Source organism: Alligator mississippiensis, chromosome 7, assembly GCF_030867095.1.
Source record: "Alligator mississippiensis isolate rAllMis1 chromosome 7, rAllMis1, whole genome shotgun sequence".
Lineage (NCBI taxonomy): Eukaryota > Metazoa > Chordata > Crocodylia > Alligatoridae > Alligator > Alligator mississippiensis.
In genome coordinates this window covers 65,210,107-65,233,492 of record NC_081830.1, presented here as the reverse complement: position 1 = coordinate 65,233,492, position 23,386 = coordinate 65,210,107, and the positions used below count along the sequence as shown (strand labels likewise).

At 42.2% G+C, this 23,386-nt stretch overlaps 1 protein-coding gene across 3 annotated transcripts in view; it reads left to right on the top strand.

Annotated features, from left to right (window-relative positions):
- PLCH1 (phospholipase C eta 1) overlaps window positions 1–23,386 on the top strand; it is a 215,019-nt gene that overhangs the window by 82,928 nt on the left and 108,705 nt on the right. For all 3 annotated transcript variants that reach the window (XM_014602787.3, XM_059731059.1, XM_019491860.2), the window contains exons 3-4: window positions 18,443–18,589; window positions 22,237–22,480. In XM_014602787.3, coding sequence (XP_014458273.2) covers window positions 18,443–18,589; window positions 22,237–22,480 — 391 coding nt within the window. The remainder of the gene's footprint in view (window positions 1–18,442; window positions 18,590–22,236; window positions 22,481–23,386) is intronic.

Sequence of the window (23,386 nt, the reverse complement as noted above, 5' to 3'; positions counted from 1 at the left end):
TGCTCATTTATTTAAAAAATTCTTCAGTTTTCGTCACTGTAGATGCCAAAATTATAGTAGCAAAAATGAGCATCAAGATGAAACTTTCCATAAAATGCACCACTTAATACAGGAAATAATTACTACTGGGTGTGTCTACACATGCATTTACACTGGCTTAAATTTACTGCGCAGTAAATTACTGCTCAGTAAGTGGGAATAGGCTGACGTCTACACATGCAGTTGTTAAAGCGCATTAACGCTATGTGTGGACTGACTTGGGACTAACTGTAGTCTAGTTAGTCCCAAGTCAGTCCACACGCACAGTGCTACTGTGCAGTAAGGTGTCTACACATACGTTACTGCACAGTAACTAATTGGGTGTAAATTTGATACCTGCATGATGTAAGTATTAAATTTATGCTCAAGCTGGCATAAGTCACCATATTTACTGCACAGTATGGGCATGCATGTGTACACGTGTGCCTGTATCGTGCAGTAATTTTAGTTACTGCACAGTAAATACATATGTGTAGATGTGCCCGCTGTTACTTTTATGAGGAAACTTTTGGTGGTTTTGTGGGTTCTTTTTCTGAAATTTTGACAAAAATGCCATCCAGGTGTTTTGGGGTTGAGAAACTAATACAAATCACATTGGTCCAATGGTTAAAAGTAAGATCCCTGGAAAAATACTCATATAAGTACAAAGCACTATTCTGGGACTTGGGAGATCCGCCACAGACTTTTTGTGACTGTTGGCAAGCCTCTTAACCTTTCAGGGAATCAGTTTTTAAAACTAAATCGGGGATAAAAACAATATTACCTGTGTGTACCTTGCTTATTTAGACAGCAAGTTCTTTGGAATGGAGATTGCCTAGTACAGTAGTACTCTGGTTGCAACTGGGGCCTTTATTACAATAACTGGAAGTTTGAAAATGGGCAAATTGGTCCTTTTGCTTAATGTGAGTTAAACACAATTTATAACCATGGAAGATAGAAAAGTGTTCTGCTTGGATTTATTTTTCAAAAGGTTAATGCCATCACTACACTTTCTTCCCTGTAGCCTTAGCAGGGATCCAGCATGCCAAGAAATATATCCTTTCCCCAGGGCCATCCCTATTGGGGTGAATTGGGACTTCGCCCCAGGCACCGTGCTTTGGGGGGCCCCGTGGACAGTGCCGTACAGGCCCTGCCGCCACTACTGCCTGCGACTTCTGCAGGCAGTTGCCCCCTCCTCCCCACCACTGACATTGCTGCTGGCTTCTGGGGGTGGTCACCACCCCCAACCCCTGGCCTCGCACAGGCTGATATGCCCCAGGCCCTGCACACCCCTAGGGATGGCTCTGCCTTTCCCCATTCCATAGGGCCTTTACATTTTCCACAAGTAGGAATAAATGTAAAGGCCCAGAGCCCTATGCACATTACAGAAAGTTGCGTCAGTGTAAGATTTAGTTACAATGACAGAATCCTTTCATCACAGATGTGCTTCCATCTTTGCAGTACATCTGCCCTAGGAGTTTACACTTGTGTAGGACAATCCATGTGGTTATGGTGCTGCAGGTCTCTGGGAACTTGTTTACACTTAGAACTTTTTTGCCTTAACCCTGATGATATTGTTAAAGCAGCAGACTCCTTCTATTGTGCATGCAGTGATTCTCAATCAGGGTGCCATGGCATCCGGGAGTACCTTGAGATCCTTTCAAAGGGGTTGTGGGGTTTTGTACATTGTTAGCACTGTTAACATAATCCTAGACATTTCAAATAGGAATCCATAATGTTAAAACCATTCTGCCCTGTTGTGGTCTTTCTCAGATCTTTGCAACAGAAGAATTATTCTATTATTTCTCCATAGTCCAAAAACAAGTAAATACTAAGAGCTGGCATTTTTTGAGTTGTGCATTGAGTGTAAGAAGGTCGTGGACTACCTTATAGCAAAATAAGCTGCTACATGCAGTAGAGCAGAACTGCTGTTGATATCAGTTGAATTAACTTTTGCATTTTGTGACTTTTTGTGACATTAATAGTGTGGTAATGCAATGTTCTGCTTACAGTTTAGAAATACAGTTTATGTTCTTTTTCATAATTATGCTTTCTGTTATTTGGTAGCGTTCTTTATAGCTTATCTAAACTTGTTCAGCCAAGTGGTTGTAGCATTAAAAATTCTAAAAAAAATTAGGCCTGAAAGTAAATCTAATTTTTCACTTTTGTGGTATGCTTTTAAACATTTATTTTAAAAAACTTAAATGCATATGATAGTAAAAAGATAGCAAAAGTTTATTTTTCGTGAGCATCATCATAACAAAGATTAAATTTAACTTGTACTCAAAATCTTACCAATATCTCTAATTAAGTATTCACTTGCAAAAGAGCTGCATGCTTTCACAAAGCTGATAAATGTAAACATGTCTTGCTGTATTTCATTTTATTAGAGGTTAATTGTCCAAACTTGACACATTGGTGAGCAACATTTGCACAAATGGATCCTTTGGAAACAAATTGGTCTTAGCTGCAGAATTTAAATTGAGTGTAATAGCACCTTATGTAAGGGTTACATTCTATCAACCTAATTCCAAATAATAGTCCCACTGGGTGCATTTACATGTGCACTATACTGCGGAGTTGACTAATTAGCTCTGCAGGAAAGCATCACCAGTGACACATGACTCGGTATTAGGGTGCAATAAATCAACTCTTCTGCCAGATAGTACTGTTGGAGACAGTACTATCTTACAGCAGAGTATTTAACCTGCCAAAATACATGTGTAGATGTTGACAGGGCCTGGCTGGGGCATGAGGGTGCTAAAGGATAGGGGTTGCCTGCCACCTAGCCCCCCCTAGTTTAGCATCCTTGTGCCCCAGCCAGTTGCTCTGCCGCCTGATGCCACCACCAGGAGCTCAGAGATGACCCCCAGGATCCCTTGCCAGCCTGGGGCTGTTCTGCCGTACCTCAAAGTACTGTGGTCCTGGGTACATGTGCAGATGATACGCCTGGGAGCAGTTGACTTTGGTGCAAACTGCATTGGAATTTATCATGTCGCCTTAATGGCATGTGCAGATGCATCCGCTCATGTTACTGGAACTGCTAGTGGAATAGTACCCCTTCTCATTTATTGTAATATTTAGTATTTTTCTTAAAGCCCCTGCTCCTAGAGTCATATGATTAAGTAAAAATCACAACTTCTAGTTTTCATTTATAATAAATTTCTAGTCACAATGCTTGTATAGGAGAGCTTGAACAGATGGTCAAACAGGCTCAAAAATGAAAAATAATGTTCAAATATTAAAAGGTTTTAACCTTGTGGTTAAGTCAATCTTAGGAATTTGGGGCTCTAATTAATGTTTTTTTTAAATATTTGGTATTGCCATAAGGGTTATTAGGGAACACGGGAATTAGGCCCCTAATGTCTTTTGTAGTCCTTGCCTAAGGGTTAATGCCATCATTTTGGATTTTGTTTTCAATTTCATAATTCTGTTGTGTTCTTAAATTAGTGGCCAGTGGTAGCGATAAGCAAAATCATTGCCTAAAGATTGCCTTGACATTTCCCAAAACTGGGGGATTGATCCTGATCCTACCAGGAGTTTCAAACCCATCTACCCTGTGGGCCAGAAAAATGATGCAAGATTGGTTCATAGGCCAGATGAACAGCATACAGACAACCAGATTGGGCTTCTGGACCTTCTTCTCTCCACCCCCCTCCCACATTCTGGATCCAAAGCTCATTCCAGCTGGGCTGGGCCGGGCCCTCCACTGCATGTGGTGCCTGCCCTTGACCAGGTAGAGATGGTGCTGTATGAATCGTATGTCCTGAACCAGCCGGAGCGAGTGCTGTGTGGTCTGCGTGTTCCAGACCAGCTGGAGCATGTGCAGGATCCAGTGTGTGGGAAGGATCCTGGACTGGCCTCATGAGGCTGCTGTGTGCATTGCGGGCCCTGGAGTGAATGCTGTGTGCAGCCTGTCCCAGGCTCTGAGCACGAAGTTGGTCCAGGGCACTGCATGTGGCATGTGGGTCAGCTTGAGACCCAGGGCCAGCACCAGGGGCTGGATGAAGTGACTCTGCAAGCTAGATCTGGCCTGTGGGCTGTATCTTTGACACTCCTGCTGTGGACCTTGCTCTTATTCATTGTTCCTTTCACTTGCTACATAAAGGATTGTCAGTTACCCAGCCACCTTTTGAACCTTTGGACTAGGGACAGACATTCAAAAAGCCTGAGCCTGAATTGATTCAATCTTTGCAAGTTAGTCTAATCTGGCTAGGTTAATTCAATTTTGTAACTAGACAGACATCGCAGAAATTCAGGCACATGCCTGCAGTGGCTCAGGCTAGAAGCCGGGGGGTACTAGAGCAGCCTTCCCTTCCCTTGCACAGGGCTGAGCTGAGGGGGGCATGGCCAGGGCCCAGCAAGACACTTAGGGAGGGGACTCCCCCTTGACAACCATTTATCAGCTCTGTTATCAGCATTTATCACCCAATCAGAAAACAAAGCCTTGCTCATTACAAGCTCTTCTTAAACAGCTTTTTCCAAAGGGAAATGCATACTAGTCTCTGGCTTCTTTACTATTCCTTCCATCCAGAAAGAGCACACACCAACTGCAGAGGCTTCCTCAGCCTGACAAAGGGTTTTTAAACCCAAAAGCTTGCTAAGAATTTTTTTTCCAACTATTTGGTTGGTCAAATAAAAGATATCAGATTTACCCAAAGAACTTTGTCTGCCTTTTTCAAATGAAAGAATGCAGAGACATTACTGTCTGAGCTACTGATTACCTCCAAAAGCCCTAAGCGGACACTGTCCTATCTGCCTTACACAGCATTAGCTAGCATACCACATGCTGGCTACAGTCTGTGTTGTGGGAGAGAGAAGGAAGGGATCTCTGCTTAAGTAGAGAGTGGGAAGTGGGGGGTGCATAGGGGAGCCAGCAGACCCTGCTGTGCCTGCAACCCCCTGCCAGAGCGCCAGCCAGGGAGCAGAGGGGAGGGTCCCACCCAGCCCAGAGAGCATGCCGGGATGCTGGGGGTGTTAAACCAGCAACGGGTCTGGGCCAGACATTGCATAAACCGGTTTGACCCAAATCAGTTAAGTCTGATACTACATTCAACCAAGTTTATCTCCAACCAGTTTCAGTCATTTTCAAACTGGTTTATGTGTTTAGGTGTCAAACACCTCTTCTGTTACAGGTTTAAACCAGTTTCTGTTTACTTAAACTGGTTTATGTGTAACGTCTGCCACTAGCCCTGCTGGTTATACTGTGGCAAAAGCCAGTCAGAGGTGGCCAAGTGATATAAAGAGTACTTTGTTACTTAAAATCCCATCCTGAATCTCTGTCAGATGATGGTAATAAGAAAATCAGTTGAAGTAAGTACAAATAAGCTATTATGGAGAGAGAAAACCTGAAGCAGAGGATCCCTTCATTCTTAAATTCTCCTGTGTTACAGGAGTACTTGCGACATATAGCCTGCAACACTGCATTAGGTGATGAATCAAGAGAAGGTTCATAGGAGAAGTGCTTATTTCAATCATATTTCAATTTTAAATCTCTACAGCCTATTTCATTAGTACTGGAGCAAAACTTGTTGTTATGGTAATCCTTGTTTACTTACAACTGAGAAATTGTCTTAAGAAACAGCTAATTAGATAAGGTGTAACTTATATAATATAGCAAAGGTGGCTCCTGTGGACATGATTTTATAGTGGTGGTGTTTTGTTTTTTTGAGGGTTTTTTTTAAAGAAAATTGTTTCTGTTCCAAGTCAAATCAGCCAAATCAATTCCAAATCTCTGAGTCATTCAAAAACCATATGTGGCCCTACTACTGACAAATTACCCTTGCCTGGGGCTTTAGATGCTTTCAAAACCTGTGGCAGGCATCAGCCTGGAGGCCTGGGGTTTGGATGCCCCCAAGTTTCACTTACCCTCAGCTGTATGGCAGCAGGAGCAAGCTATGGAAGAGTCTCTAATTTCCATAAAGTGGGTGTCAAGCCAAGATCTTACCACTGGAAGAGGAAGTGTGAGGTTAACGATACATTACCTCTGTGGGTACTACTCTGTGCCAGAAAAGTGGTTATCCCCAGCGACTAGGAAAACCACCTTAGTGGTCATGGTATTCCCTGCCAGGTAAGTGGTGGTGGTTCTCTTGAGGTAATGCCACATATTGAAAGCATGTTAACTGAGAGCCACAATGTGACTGTCCCTTCTGTGGGTGCAGAGTTCAAAGGTTCATGGCCAGCAGAAAGGCTGAACATCATTACAATTCTTGCCTCCTGGAGAAGAAGGAGTCCTTTGGAGTGCATTGTATAACACGGCCTCCCCTCTTCTGTCTCTTGCCATGCTTCTGGCAACAAGAAATCACTCTGTGCTTATAGTAAGAGGCAGCTGCTATCTCTACTCCTCTTGCCTCAGGCTATTCACTATTGTCAGCGCAGAGTGGAAGCTCATGGGACAAGGCCAGAGACATTTAGGGCTTGATTCTGAGTCTGTTGAAGTCATTGGCAAAACTCCGAGGGAGTTAAATTATCAAAAGCAGCTAAATGTCTTAGGAGCCTAAAATTTTAATTTTAGAATGGATTTAGGCTCCAAAAGAGGCCATGTCTATCTGAAAATGGGCATCAGGTTTCTAAATGTCTGGAATTCTTTTGAGAACAGACTAAAAATCCTAAGTCACTTATGTGCTTTTGAAAATGGTACCCTTAGGACTTGATCCTGTTCCTACCTAAGCCAATGGCAGAACTGCTATTTACTGCAAGGGGAGGAGGACTAGGCTTTTAAATAGAAGCAGGATCTGGGTCATTAATAATGGAGAGGCAGAGGGGAGTAATAAATAATCTCCTTCTCCCTGTACTACTGTGTGAGACTTAATAGGCCAGGAGTCAACGTGTTTTAAAGTGAGGTTTGAAAAAGAAATCAGGCCAAGATGCCAGTGGAACCGGTAAAATTTTATTACAGTCAGAGTTTTCCCCAAGATTTTACTAAAGCTGTTGGCAACAGATGGCTTCACCCTAGCAGGGGTTGGGGGGAGGCCATGTCAGTAATTGGGAGGAAAAAAAAGAAACACAGCTTAAATTGTGTACTTTAGGATTACTTGAGATTAACTGAAACGATAAGGGAGACTTTCACTGAAAGGGCTGCATGGAGGTAGAGAATGAAGGCACAGTGGGGCTGCCAGCCTTTAAGAGTTTGAGGGAAACCCCAATAATGTGATTGCAAGTAGGTGATACATGTAATAGATAAGGGTGCTATAAAAAGTAGCCACTTCCCCTTCCCAGGAAGGAACTGCCACAGGTAATGTTCAGCTGTCAGTACTTTTTTAATGCATTAATAACATTTTATTTAAAATTTGTGTTGCTGGGAAAAGCACTTCCATTTTCCAGATATTTTTTAGTTGCATCAAGTGTAAAGGTCCCTTGCGATTTAAAGGCTTTTGTAGAAAAACACATAACAGCAGGCAACTGCGTATACAGTGTGTCAGCCAGCTGAGCATTAAGACAGATGAATTATAAACTATGGGGGAAAAAAAGGATTTATAGTGAAAATGCCTGCTGATCAATACCTATAACAGTAACTTTACCTGAGTGACTCGGGAATGTGGGGCTTGATGCTAAGCCATTCATAGTTTATTAAAGACCTGATTTCATATGAGTATAAATTAGAATTGGGTTACATGGAAGGTGGTGTCAGCTGATGTTGGGCGGATTAGAATGCTTTCTGAACGTAAGGCCACGTACAGCAAGTGCTCAGAGTTTCAGCTTAGTGTTCCCAGTTCAGCAGCTTTGATTTATTCAGTAGGGGGAAGTAGTGCTTGTCAGGTGGAATAAATATCATCTGCCTAACATACAAGCTTTCAAGCATCATCTGGACTCCTCTTGTGCTCAAATGGCTTCCCTCCTGGCATCTGAGATGTACCATGTGGTAGGGAGTGTAGCCACTTCACAAAGATACCGGCTGGCACAAATGGGTTTGTACCTGACTTCAAATGTGATACCTGAAGGACTTACATTTGAAGGGAGTTGGGGTGTGGATGTTGTTAGTTGTAGCTATTTTAGTTACTGTAGTAAATGTTGTTTGGTGCGCGCTTATCTTTCTTGCTCTAAGAGATGATTTGAAAAAAGAATAATATTGTATGATCTTTTTGGGTACAAACATGAAATGGATGTAATTCAAATGACAGATAACCTCCTATTTATTTGTCTTACAAAACTTAAGAGATACTTTTGCATTATTCATTGTTTAAAATTCAAATTTTCCTCGTCAGAAGTTTTCTGTCATTCAGAATAACATTTTCAATTACTATGTAAATATTGTCATTCTGCTTGAAAGACGTGGGCTTTGATATATTCTTTAATTACTATAGAAGATGTTTGTTACAGGATTGGTGGAAGTGGTGAAATTTTGTATGCATGCAGTAGTTTCAAATGAATTGTAACAAGATTTTATGTCGCCTGATTTTTTTTTTTTTTTTAACTGTTCAGGTCTAGAAGGGGACTGCAGGTTTAAATAGCCCTGAGCTGATTTTTCAAAAGTTAGAAAACAACTGATTTGTAAATGGGGAATGTTTGAATGGTGCATCTGGGGCACAGTTTAATATACTAAGGTATCTTCATGAATCCTAATAGTGGCTGAATGCTAAGCCTTGGTTGTTATTTTTGCATCATAAACCCTGAAGCTGTGTGTGTTTTTTTTCATGTTGTCCACCAAACCAAAAAAAAAGTTTTGCACATAATTGTAAGGTTTCTTTTGTTGAACTGAGAAGCAGTTATATAAATTTATAAACTAGTCAGCAAAAAACCTAATTTTTTATATATACATTATAATCACACCTGCATGTGCATAAACATATACCCCTGTATATATAAAACTACAACTTTAGAGTACTACGAAGTATAATATCTGATATAGTATTTTGAAGTTATTATTCATTCTTGTAGTTAACTTCATTATGCAGATTTGTTATATGCGTAACCATTTTAAAAAGCTGTCGGATTATTGATGAACTTTGATAAGATTTTTTAAATCTTATTATGACATCTATAATATGAAGTATAGACGAGATTTTTGAGCTTGGATTCACCCTGGTAAATTTAGTGTGTTTTAGAATTACTTGTGTGAGTAAAAAGCGTTCCAGTATTTTATACGCAGAGAAAAGCGCTAATACTTTCACACCATCAGTTCAGTTCTGAAAACTCTTTGGAAACATAAACTTTCACTGTGGTTGTTAATTGAAAGTGTGATATTGTAGAGTTATGAAGGCTGTGGTAACCCTGAAGATGAACTGCAAAGCAAAAATATAATCAAGTTTTATTTTTAACTCCTTTTCTGCCTTTGGCATATATTGCTTGTATCGACCTCATACCTTTTTTTTTAAATTAATTAATTAATTTTAACATTAGAGAGACTGGGTCCTTTTTCACTGTGCTAAAGAGCCTCAACAAGATCTAAAGAATCTTTAAGGGGGACTGCAATTCTCCACCCTTCCTGAGCTATTGACTGCTGTGACCTTTGGGAAATACTCTATGGGCTTACATGTTGCCCATGAAATCCTCCGGCATGGCCATGAGTTAAGGATGAGGATGAGAGGAAAGGTGAAGGATGATGTACTCACAGCATGTTATTTGCTCCATATTGTAATCAATTGACAACAGTGGTCCCCAGCAAAGGCTGGAGAACACTGATCTAAAGGCTTTTCTATGTGAAAAAGTATATTGTGAATCACTTTTAAAATGATATAGTTCGTTAACCTGGTGCAGAAGGCAATGTGGGCACTTTTATTTCAGCATGATTGACTTATTGAACTAGCTGAACTGCTAAGTTAAAGCTAACTTTCCATAAACCACTCTAACAGTGCATCTGCACTGCCTTGTGCACCAGTTTAATTATGTAATTTTTACATTGCATCGGAACTTATGCTAGTGAGAATCTCCTTTTGAATTCTGTGTAACAAGTTTAGTAGCAAATGAAACTGAATTCAAACTCCCATGTAGATTTGGGGAAAACTGCATCTGAGTTCAGTGCCAGAAAGACCAAACTCAGGCTCTTCACAAACATTTAGAGAATCAAAACTGAAAGATTATCCATTGTTTAATACCTGACTAATAATTTGTAAAATGGTCATGTTATTATTTATTATTTAGTGATCTATTCTTGCTCCAGATCACTTCTCTGCTTTAAAGCTGTCTCTGTCTTCTTCCTTTGAAAGGATTGTCTACAAGGACAGTCCTCCTAGTAACACAGAATATGAATTTAAACTGCTAGAGTTGTACAACATGGATGCTGTCATTTACATATAAGAGAGTCTTTTTCTGGTTTAGCACACATGTTTCTGGAATTGTTTTAAGAAAATGAAAAAGCCATTTGTATTTTGGTATAAGTATTCCACCCAGGGGAACTATGCAGGTATAATTGTATTGGTTTAACTATACCAGTATAATTTATAATTCTACATCTGAGCCAGAAGAGTTTCCCATGTAAATAAGCCATAAGGATTTTTTCCTTGCAATAATACTGTATTTATCCATATCCAAGATGACTTTGAATTTAAGATGACCCCCCAATAATTGGATTATTGACATGAAAAATTATAAACGTATTATAATTTTCCAGCTCTAGAATCTAATTATTGGAATCTAGTTGTTGTCTTAGATATGTCCTCCTTCTTGCTGTGGTAGGAAAGTAGCAGCTGGGGGGGGGCAAGCAGAGCCAGGTCAGGGCAGGCAGTGGGGAAGCAGGGGCTGGGGGACAGAAGGGTGGGGGAAACAGGGGTGAAGGGACAGGTGGTAGGGAAAGCTGAGAGAGGGGCAGGCAGTTGGGATAGCAGGGTTCAGGCGACAGTCAGGCAGAAAGCAGTGTAGTGTGGACATGTGGCAGAGAGGCAAGAGTTATGGGAAGCCTGACCTCCGCCCCTTTCCCCTTGGTGTGTACCCCTGCATTTACCTTCCCCTTGCCACCTGCCCCCCCCACTTGCCTCCCTGCTGTCTTCACCTCCTTCCACTGCTTTCCTTGCTGATCCAAGCACAGAGCCGCTTCTGCCCCATGCTGCAAGGAGCCGCTGTGAAGAGAGCCCTGCTCAGCAGTGCTGAGGTTCCTCCCTTTCTGCTCAGCTTCCTCCCATCCTACCTCTTCTCTGTGCTGGGAACAGCATGCAGATTCCTACTTCTAGTGTCTGCTCCCTGCCTGGCTCGCGTCCTCTCATCTCCCACATGGTCAGGAGCAGGCAGGAAGGAAGAATCTGCACCCTGCCAGAGCTGCTTCTTGCAGTGCAGGACAAGAGTGGCTCTGGAGCTCTCCCTTGCCTGTGATAGCTGAGAATCGCACTGCTCCAGTTGGGAGCTGTGGGGAGCTGCTGTGCAGGGCGCTCAGCTGGGCTGGAGACAGCAGTGGCAGCGTGCAGATTCCTCCTTCCTTGTCCCGCTCCCTGCCAGTGAGGGAGATGAGAGGAGGGGAGCCAGGCAGGGAGCAGACACTAGAAGTGGGAATGTGCATGCTGCTCCCAGCTAGAGCAGTTTGATACTTGATTTGCCTTCCCCATGATGAATGGAGAGAAGAACCTAGGCTTCAAATTGAGTAAATATGGTAGGTTTTAATTTATTAATATATATTTTAGTTTTAATATCTAACTATCAAGCATTGCATTCTGATTCTAATTCAAGCAAGTGTCCCTCACTGAAGAGACAAGGCAAAAAAGGAGTATTGTTAAAAGCAGAGTCCACTATCACAGTTCCTGGGAGACTTTCAGAGAAGCATCCTCCTTGAACAACTCAACCTGGGTCTCTTCTTCCAAGCAGACAGTAGAATTAGCAAACACATGCCCCTCTTCAGATTCAGCTTTAAACATGAAAATTAATACAGGACCTGGACTGAACTCACAAAGGCTTTGTATGAGGGAGCTATGGAGGAATTGCGTATGAAGAGGATCAATTCTTCACTTTTGTGCTAGAGGAAGAGCCTGAGGTACCATCCTAACCACATTGAGCTAATCTCTACTTTGGGGTGCAAACAGGTTTAAGTGATCAGAAACTGGTTTAGACCTGTAACAGAACAGAAGTTCAGTGCTCATAAACTTCTTTCAAAATGATCAAAACTGGTTTAAGATAAACCTGGTTGAACGTAGTATCAGACTTAACTGATTTAGGTCAAACTGGTTTATGGAACTTCTGTCCCAGACCCCTTCCTGGTTCAAGTTAACTCAGAGTTCCTCAGCATCCCAGGATGCATTGCAGCCCCGGGCAATGCTGTCTGTTCCAGTGGAGCAGGGATTCCCTCACCCGGGGGCGACTGGTGCAACCTTAGTCAGCGGAGGCACGTGTCCCCCCAGCAACCAGTCAGCGACCGGGGGTGGTCCCTCTGCAGCCAAACTCGCCAACTGGGGTAGGGGGTCCACCATGGTCGATTGCACCGACTGAGAAGTGAGTGCGGCACTCCTGGAAGTGGCAGCGGTGCTCCCGGAAGTAGCCGCAGTGCTTCCTTCGATGCTCCCACTCCCCAGCCGGCGCTTGCAGTGGGGGCACCAGCACTCCCTGCCCATTGCCTAAGTGGGGAGAGCGGCCTGTCAGGGGGTGCACCAGTGCTCTCAGGGGGTGCACACGCACCCCTGTGCACTCCCTACATGTCGCCACTGGCCTCGCCCCTCTGCTCCTTAGCCTGCTTTCTGCCTGTGTCCATTAGCCCACAGAAACAAGGGGGCAGGGGAACAGACCTCCAGCCCCTCCTAGCCAGGGTTTACACAGCAAGTGGGGGGATGGAAAGCCCGTGTGGTGGGGGATTTTCAGACCCTGGCAGCCCTCCCCACTTCCCCTTTCCAGCTGCTAATTGCTTCAGCGGCTGCCCCAGAAGGGAAGGAGAATGGAGCAGCTCAGTATGGAGGCAGCAGGGAGCCCCTGCCTTGGGGGGGCTTCCCCCCACCCCAGCCCAGGGCCCCCCAGCCTGGGCAGCCCCAGGGACCTGAGGGAACCCTTTCCCTCCTGGATCTTGCTGTAGCCCCTGCGAACCTCAGGCAGCTTCGTGGAGTGAAGGGAAATTCTCCTGCTCCTCTGCCACTGGTTTTGCCTTAGCTGCTGTGAGTCTGAGGCAAAACTAATGCAGGTTGAGCTGAGGCATTTCCCTCCACTCTCTGGCTATCCCTGAGACTGCAGCAGCTAAGGTAAGGGGTTGGAAAGAATTTCTCTCAGCTCCCTGGAGCTCCTGGGGGCTGGGGGACCCTGAGCTTGGGTGGGGGGAAGCCCCCTAAGGCAGAGCCTCCTCAGTGCCCCCGTGCTAGGCCACAAGGGCAGGTACCCAGCCTGGAGGACTTCTCCCTTGCTTCTGTGGCAGCTGCTGAAGCAACCAGCAGCTGGGAAAAGGTTGGGAACTTCCCTTCAGCTCCCCTGGGCTGCCTGGGCTGGGGAGGCCAGGCTGAGGGAGACCTCTTGAGGGGGAGACTCCCCCAAGGTGGGCCAGCACCTGGAGAGGGGGCTTCTGACCCCCCTGTGGGCAGCCAGCAGCGGGCTGAGGACACTTGGCTGGGCTGGGAATGGCCACCAGGCTTGGGGACATGCTCTAGTGCCCTCCTGCTTTCCACCTACTGGCCTGGGTCAGTGCAGGCCCTCCTGCCTTTCCCAATTAAAAACTGAATTGTCACTCTGCTTAGAGGAAGCTGCCTAGTTTGAACTGATTCAGCCTCAGGCATTTTGACTGTCTGTACTTAGTAGAGCAAACTTGGTCCCTTTACTCATGTGGAGCTATTTGCATTTCTTCCATGGAGCACCCTAGCATGGAAGAGGGTTATTGTCCCCCATGGTACTGCTTTGGATGCCAGAGAACCACAGCTTACTAAGCTGTTTTTGGTCATTGCTTAGGTGCTTAGGATATTTCAGTTTTTGTCCTATAAAGAAAAGAAATCCCACATTTCAGAGGGGGGAGCAGAACGGTGCCTTATATCTGAATTTGTATTAAGAGCAATATTTGAGCAGCAAGGCACTGGAAGAGGGTGAAGATAAAGCAAAAAGTAAGGAGAGGTGTATAGGCAGAATTCTGGAACCAAAACAGGGCAGAAAATGGAATAATTTGATAAAGGTGGCTAGGAGAGGAATTTGCTTTAACAGTGAGGGGAAGCTTGGATTGAATCTACATGAGCAAAAAGAGGAAAGTTATCTTGACGGCCACGTTTGCATAAGTATGAGAGGGAGAGAGAAGTAAGAGAGTCAGTGGAGAAGTTAAAGCAACACTTGTCAAGCAGAAGATTATAACTAACAAGGTTTGTTCCCTGTGAAGAGTGGGGAGATGCTCAGTGCCAGAGAGGAGGAGTCTGGAGGGTCAGTCTTACCTCCCCTAAGACTGAAAGCTCCCAGCTGCTGCTGCTGCTGCTTGCCTGCTCTTAGCTGCTGGTGCAGAAGCTGGCTACAGTGGCATGATTTCCCTGTACCTGGCTAATGCCCTGGCATAGGGCTGCTGTTGCCATAGCAAAGACTCCTTGAGGGGCCACCATTCCAGCATCACTTCTAAGTTGATGCCTGGGGATCTTATCCCATGTACTCATTCCTGCTTACGCTACTGTTGTCATGGTAAAAACAGTGCTGTTGAAATATCTAAGATGGTACATAGGAAGGAAGCAAGTTTCCAGAGCAGCTACTAGGATTTGTAAGTAGGAATAATGAGAAATATGAAGTGGCAGAATCTTATATAAAGTGAGAGGAGAAGAAAATATTACATGGTTATTATTTCTTTGAAGGTTCTTGTGTCATCAAAAACACTAGAGATAAACTAGAGGTATTTGTGAGAGTTTAGAAAGAGCTTTGCCACTCAAAATCTGCTGCGCGTGGAGTTTTGAGAATATTTTATATGTTGCTACTACTATAATAATTATATGGATTTGAAAATAGAATTCAATTTTCAAGAAATAAGTATGAAAGAAAGGTAAATTAAAATGTATTTTCTTTCACTATATTTTTGCTGATTTATTGTCTTTTTCTTCTCCTCACTTGTCACAAGAGCTTTATATTTTGACAGCTGAATTTTATTTTCCAGTGGGGACAAAGTACTCCAGAAATACAAAGGACATTCAGATCTATCTTTACTCTCTTTGAATGGAATCCTTCTTTTTCTTTTTAACCAGTATTATTCAGACAGATGACAAGTGCAGTGTCACTCGTAAAACTTAGTGGAAACCCAGTGCATTTTGAGATTCCTCATTGCTGATTTATACTTTGCACATAAAGAACTATAAAGCTACGTACTCTGTAATGCAAAGTTTGGTTTGCTTCTAGGAGAGGAAAGTGGATATCCTTTCAGAATGATCCCTACAATGTTGGTAATAATTTTTTGTCAATGACAGCAATTAAAAGGCTTAAGAGATGTTCAAGTAGAATATATTTTAGTGTATACCACTCAAAAAAGTCAGATGATGGTTGATTAAGTTATCTGCTGTTTAGTAGGGAATTCCAAAATAAGTTCTTCAACTATATATTGAGGATACATTTTGGATACAATATTTATCTTGGTAGTGTACTAAGACATTTATACTGCCCTTATTGCCATAGCATGAGAGTATCTGTAGATTTCATAATATCTGTCACAAGGATGCAGACTACTAGTCTGATGAAGATTGTATATTAAAATACACAAAAGGCTACCAGATATACTTAATGAGCATATTTTCTTAATGTGTATTTTAAAATTAATGGGTGCGATGTAAAGTATAAGGGGGTACAAATTAGACCTCCTTATAAATGGGGCTCCATGCTATTTGTAAGTTGCAAAGGTGAGTGAAAAAGAATATACCTCATCCTGAACCAGTGGAGCAGACACAAGCCAAGCCTGCTCGTTCACAAAGAGAGAACCTTTTGGACAATCCTTGCTATCTATTTGAGCACACGTTTTGGTGAATGTTTGCTCCGTTTACAGTATTCTTGAGGCCTTCACAGTCAATTTTGATATAACTCTATTCATTGTCAGAAATAGTAACACCACAGGTATCACAAGCACCCTCTTGAGGTGTGAGAGAGATTTGACTTATGTGACCAACTCTTGGTGCCTTGTCGGGTACTACATCTTTTCATTTAGAGAGACAGAAACAGAGATGAGGAGTGCTGGCATTCTTATGTGTAATCTTGATATCAGCTGTGCAGTTGTGTGTCACAGTTGTGTTAGTGGTTGTTGGTGGTTCTTATTACCGTAAGTCAAGGCATGCAAGGATGCAAGTCTGGCATCCTATTATGCTAGACATTGTACAAACATGGAACAGAAATATAGTCCCTACCCTAAAGAATTTACAGTCTAAAAATAAATCCAAGGACAATAGGGGCATACAGAAAGAAATGGAGGGAGCATACAGTGAAACAGTTTCCCTGTTTTCCACCTTTGTTATTGCCTCATTTCTTATTGAACTGAACAACAGCAAGGCAGCCCACCTACTGGTCCTTGTTTCAACCAGACACTGCCTCATCTGAGTCAGGTAGAGCAAGAGAAACATACAACTGAACATCCTCAACACACTAGATTCCATACTCAACGTGTGCTTTAACTATGCAGATTTAGAGGTGACATTGCTACCTCTATACCACCACTGCCATTAAAGGTGGTAAGTTGAGGGTTTGACTGGGCAAAAGAAAGAAAGGCAAGACCATTATTGTTCTTTGACTAGCCCTAGTTGGCATGCAGATACTACGAGGCTATATTTAGTTGGTAGTATTCAGTACTGAGGAAAAAAAAAGTGATTCCTTATGTTGTCCCCCACTGCATCTTGGGAGTGGCAGTTGGAGAATTGAACTCCATAGTTTTGGCAGAATTTCTTCAGGATTGAATGTCCATGAGGCTACTTTAATGTACTTCAAAATGAAATGGTTCCCTGGAATTGGAGAAGCACAAAGTGTTGTCCAGTCATCTTCCCCCCGACCCTATATGGACCCTGTGCTATTGCTTTGTCTTCTTTTTTTGATTGATATGTGTAAATCCTGAGTTATTGCAATGTGGAAACTAAACTGATTGTTCTATTTTGTGCTGTTCTTCCATTTTGAGTAAGGCTTTCTGCTGGCATAACAGAAGCAGCATTTCAGAAAATAATTTGTTCCCTTTAGTGTTCATTTGTAAATATAGGGATAAAAAGAGGCACATTTGAAATTTATTGTCTTACAATGAAACAAAAAAGTACTAATGTTTTGCATAAGACACTTCAAGATGAGCTTTTGTAGCAGCTACATACAACATTTCAATGTGGCATCGTTTCCTACTTCAGTTATGACTTTTTCTCTGTAATTTGTTTTATAGGCCATATTTGTCAATTCCAGTTGTCAAGTATTTTGCAGCACTTATAACATGACCCAAGAGCATTGGTTTGGTGGATAAATTTCTGCAGCTGAGTCAGTTTGAGAAGCAGACAAGGATAATCTATACAGTGCTTGTTGTAATGTGTATTATGTAATCATATCTTTAGCTTACTCTGGTTTTACTCTTTGTTATGATGAAATAACTGATAGCTTCAGTGTCCCTATTTTCATACCAAAAAGTAGCAGGATAAAGAGGGGAGTGCAAAAGAGATTTGGGATCTAATTCTCTTCTCACTGGAATGATGTGAATTGGTAGAAACTCCAGTGAAGTCACAATATAAAACAAAGGTGAGGTCAGAATCTGTTTTAGCAAAATATGAATGATTCTGTTTTATAGATCAAATAACAGGTAGTGCATTTTTAACGTTTGTATTTAATGAGGCATATATCCTCATAATTTGATAGAGCAGCATAATCAGTTTGAAGAAGTTGGCAGTAATTTCAATATAGTAGGCATTATTTTCTTCTGTAAAATACAACTTCTCTCCTCCTCCCATCAAAACAAAACAGACATGTGTATAATTATGACATAACACGAAGAATTCTTCTATACTATGAAATATCATAACTGGTCTTTGGAGATATGCTATGAATATCTTAAGTGTTGGCATTTATAGATAAGAATTCAACCTTAGTTTTATGTCAGTTAAAATTATCACTGATGCAAGAAAAACCATAAAATATTTTTTGTGCTTCTGTTGTAAATGATTATTTTTGAATAGTAGGATTTTACCTTGCTGGAGGTGGTAGATACTAAAAAAAAAAAAAGGCTGTCTTTGTAGATCATTGTTTGTTTCTGGACTTGGAAAGTAATGTTTAACACTTGCAGTTATAGGGATGGAAGTAGGCTTCCAAATGTTTAATGAAACTAAAAACACATTATTTCATTGAACAGCAATGCTCAGCTATCTTTGGACCCAGGTGTCATGTATATATAGCAATGATAGTTTTTAAATTCTGTTTTCACTCAATTCTAATGTTGTATTTGATCTGGTTTTACAAAGTCTTCTGAAAATTGCTCTGTTTTTAATTTTTGTCCTTGGGAGTCATGTTTTATTCCTGCTAAATAAGACACAAATCAAAGTTTTTTTTTATTGTGGTTAGAGGTTTAAAAGCTGATAAGTCATTTTTATTAGTGGAACAAAATAGCTTTTAAAATTTATTCTAATTTCCTTTCCAGTTGAAAGATGTATGAGTGTAATGCAGTCTGGGACTCAGATGATTAAACTGAAGAGTGGAACAAAAGGACTGGTACGCCTTTTTTACCTGGATGAGCACAGGACCTGCATCAGATGGAGACCATCCAGAAAAAGTGAAAAGGCTAAAAGTAAATTCTCTTAATTCTTTTAATTATGGGTACAGGTCATAACTGGTATATGAATTACAGAGAAAACTGAGACGGATTTGTTTTTTACTGTATAGATATTTTTGTGATACTTTAGTGATATATTCTGGCAAGTTGCTCTGTAGGATGAGCCAGGAGAAGAATGCTGTCTTTTGCAGACCCTCTGTTCATGTGACAAAATTAGAGCTCCCAAGATGTATATTATCTTGCAAGATTCAGTAATTCAGCAACAAGCATAATTCTTCATAATAAGTTTATACGAGGATCCAGCTCCAGATTCAAAGCAAAGCAATTTCATACATTTATGATAATTTCCAACAATTTGTGAAAGATGTTTTAAGTGTATTTAATAAACACAAAAATGCACATTAATTTTAAGTACCTCCCTTTTCTAGTCTTCCCTCTATCCCAATATCGAATTGTGACAGGCTTTTAATAAAGCAGTATTAAAGAAGTGCCTAACTGGATAAAAGTAAGTTGGCTCAGGCTTATTCCAGAAGATATTTTTATCAAACATCTAAGCAGAAGATGTTTTTGGTAAACATCTAATGAGAAGAGGTTTTTAGCAAAAGAGAGAATCCTGGCACCTACTTTTAGAAGGTGACTCCTGACCCCAGAGTAGCCTTACATAAACTGAGGTCAGTGGTGGATCTTCAGCTTTGGATTGTGATCCCACCACTAATATGAACCAGAATACAGTGGAACATACAATAAATCATTATGCTTATGCATTGTGGGTGTAGACGAATTTCCTGTCTGGTGTTCTATACCTGTTAGTTTTCTCAAGAGTGTTTATTTGATTTGTATTGTACTGTACTGAGGGTTTTTGACTGTTGCAAAACACTCTGCATGGACACTGCCGGAATGGGTATATTATAAATACTCTAAAAAGACCAGTAATCCATATGAACTACAAATTTAATTTTTGATAGAGGTGTGCGAAGTGGGCCCTATTCAATTCAGATTTGGCCCAAATCAGGGACAGTGATTCGATTCGTTGAGTTGAATCACTGTCCTTGATTCGATTCGGCTGAATCCAGATCTGAAGATTCGATGATTTGGACATAGACACAGCTTTAAATGTTTTTTCTACATACTTTGAGGTACCAGGCATGGCTTGTGAATGCTGTGATGCTGGGCTGGATGGAGCGTCCCACAGGAGTGTGGTGAGGTCCCTCCACATGCTTGGCAGTGAACTCGGAAGTGGTCCACTGGGTAGTGCATGGCCCCCCCCTCCCCCCCCCGGCTTGGTGATCAGCCAATGGGGGGACCCTGGGTGCCCCCCCCAGACCCAGGAGGCACTGGTTTCTGAGCCCGTGCCTCCTACATGCCCCCCGGTGGACCCGGAGGTGGACTGGAAGTGCTTCTGGTCCACTTCTGGGTCTGCTGCCAAGTGCACTGGGGAGCCCCCCACACTTCTGTGGCACACTCCATGCATCCCAGCATCACAGCATTCATGAGCCGCCTGCTACGTAGAAGTATGTAGAAAAAACATTTAAAGTTGTGTCTGTGTCCGAATCGCCGAATCTCTCTGAATCGATTTGGAGGGTTCCAATTCGATTCGGAGAGATTAAAGGGTCCTCTGATTCAATTTGGATTTGGAGATTCAGCCACCAAATCGAGCCAGATCTCTGCCGAATTGAATCAGGGACCAAAGCTTTGGACAGCCCTAATTTCTGACTTCAGCACATTTGCATAGCACCCAAGTCATTGCTGTATTTAGTACATAATGTTGAAATTTGAACGAAGATATTACTCTGTTCAATAGGAAACACAATTCTGGATGATGTGAAAATGCCTCAAGTTTACATGAACTATATACATATATACTTAAGTTATACTTATGCTAACTTGGCAAGATACCAAAGTACACCAGTCATTATTTTATTTGAACATAACAGAGCACTACAGTCACTTAAAGAAATGTAGTAAATTTTAAAAGCGTGGTTTCACATACTTTGATTGAGCTCTACTCAACATATGTCTAGAATAATGGAGTATCTCAGTGTTTGCCATAACTGTATGAGAGTAGCAGGGTTCTGACAAATGCAATTTTTCCTTGAAATTGCAAAAAACAATTCATCATTACAGTACTATACGTGCCATTTAGTGACATTATATTTTTGAGGTTTACTTTAGCATCACTGGTTTGCATCCCTGGCTTAGCAACTTTGGTTTGGTAGTTCAAGTAGGTTGATTGATAGACACTGAAATGCCTAGAGGGTAAGTGACGGTGTGTAGGTGTTTGTGTTATCTTTGTATAACATTTGAAGTCTGGCTGAATAGGCAGGAAACTTCCTAGGTTAAAAGATTAATTGCCATATAGCCTCCTTTAAGAAGGGCTGGTTAATTTGGAAGAATGGGAAAAACAACCTTGTAAGCATTTCTTTAAAAAGTATTTCACATTTTCCATTTATTGTTACTATTTTTTAGCTTTAATTTGAAACAACTTTCCTGCTTCGTCCCTCCTGAACACAAACACTGTATTTACCTGAATCCAAGAACACTTCAAATTTAAGGTGATCCCCAATAGTTAGATTCTACACATGGAAAAATATAAGTTTGTTATACTTTTCCATGTATAGAATCTAATAAGAGGAAGGACATCTTAGATTCATCCCCACACTGCTGTGGTGTGGAAAGTAGTGGCAGAGGTGAGGGGCCAGACCTTCTGTCCTCCTTCATGCCTGTGCATGTCCCCGCTGTTACTTGTACAACCCCCCAGTGCCTGATGCACCACAGTTCCTCCAAGCCTCACAGGTGGGTCTCCCCCATGTGCCCCCATCTCTTCCCTACTGCTCAGTATCCCTTACCCTCCCCTGCTCATGTGCCCCTTCCTCTGCCAGCTAAAGCCAGAGCTGAGCCACTACCTGCCCTGGACCAGTACTTGAATTTAAGAATCTAGGGGGAAAAACCTTGTCTGGGATTCAAGTAAATGTAGTAAGTATGCAAATTGTACCTATTCAGTTCAATAAAGTGAGGGGTGAATAAACCTGGTCTTGTCATTAAAGCTTAGTAGTAAACAGTAAGGAAGGTTATAGATGATAATACTGGGGTGGGGAGAGGAGGGGAGAGTTTCCTTATTAAGGGGCCAGGTATAATTTAAGCAGTGTCTGGAACAATAAGGAGTCTCCCTGCCTATGTAGGACTACTGGTACTTTATTTCCTATCATGGGAAGTGTGGTTACAGTGCTCCTTTTAGTAGGGAACAGTGTGTGTGTTATTTTCTATGACTCTGCAGGTCTGCTGATTCATGGAAGGAAGTGTATGAGGTTAAGGTATCATGGTCCGTCTGCTCACTTAGCCTTTTGAGGTGGCTTGCATTTGTGGGATTTAGTACGTAACAGTCCCTACCTTTGAGAGGTAGGATACTGTCATTTTTGCTGGTCTATGGCCAGGAATACTGTTTTGGGAAATCCTCTTGTATGCACACATTCTGAACCCGTGCAAGGGCAAGGCTAATATTTGATCTGCCTTTCCAGTGCAGTTCCAGTGTGATGGCCTGTAAATTTGCCTTTATTTAAAAAAACAAAACCCAAAAAACTTAGTAGAGAATAACCTGAAATACAAAACAAACTGAATGAACATCCAGCCAATCTTTAATTTTTTTATTTCCCTTTCCTTTGCAGTTATAATTGACTCAATTTATAAAGTCACAGAAGGCCGACAATCAGAAATATTCCATCGCCATGCAGAGGGGAACTTTGACCCAAGTTGCTGCTTTACCATTTACCATGGGAACCACATGGAGTCACTAGATCTGATCACCTCTAATCCAGAGGAGGCTCGCACTTGGATCACAGGACTAAAATATTTGATGGCTGGAATAAGTGATGAGGACTCTCTTGCTAAAAGACAAAGAACTCACGATCAATATCCTTTCTAGAGCTTTATCTCCAGTTTCCAGTTTGGTATTTCTAGTTTGTTTTTCCTGGTGTTGGTATTAGTAGTCCATTCTACCTCCCACAGAAAACAATTGAAATGTTTGCTTTTGATTGTGATAGGAGAGGAATGGGTTCATGGGTTCAAAGAATTGTTTTTACAAATTCAGAATAATTTCTGATCTTCCCAATGAGTTTGAAAGTTTTCCAATCCTCTTATTTCATTTTCTAAAATAGTTTCATAGTTGGTAGGGTCGGAAGTGACCTAAGCAGATCATCTAGTCCGACCCCCTGCCATGGGCAGGAAAGGATGCTGGAGTCAAATGACACCAGCTAGGTGGCTGTCTAGCCTTCTTTTGAAGACCCTCAGGGTAGGGGCAAGCACCACTTCCCTTGGAAGTTGGTCCCAGTACCTAGCCACCCTGACAGTGAAGTAGTGCCTCCTGATATCTAGCCTGAATCTACTCTCAGTCAACTTATGGCCATTGTTCCTTGTTACCCCCGGTAGTGCTTGGGGGAACAGGGACTCTCCCACTGCCTGCTGGTCCCCCTTGGCAAGCTTATAGGTGGCCACCAGATCCCCTCTCAGCCTTTTCTTGTGGAGGCTGAACAGGTTCAGGTCACGTAGCCTCTCCTCATAGGGCCTGCCCTGCTGCCCCCTGATCATGCGAGTGTCCCTCCTCTGGACCCTCTCCATGCTGTCCACATCCCTCCTGAAGTGCAGCACCCAGAACTGGATGCAGTACTCCAACTGTGGCCTGACCAGTGTCGCATAGAGGGGGAGGATCACCTCCTTGGACCTGTTCGTGATGCATCTGTGGATGCATGACAAGGTGCGGTTAGCCTTCCTGACCACGTCTCCACATTGATGGCCCATGTTCATCTTGGAATCAATAGT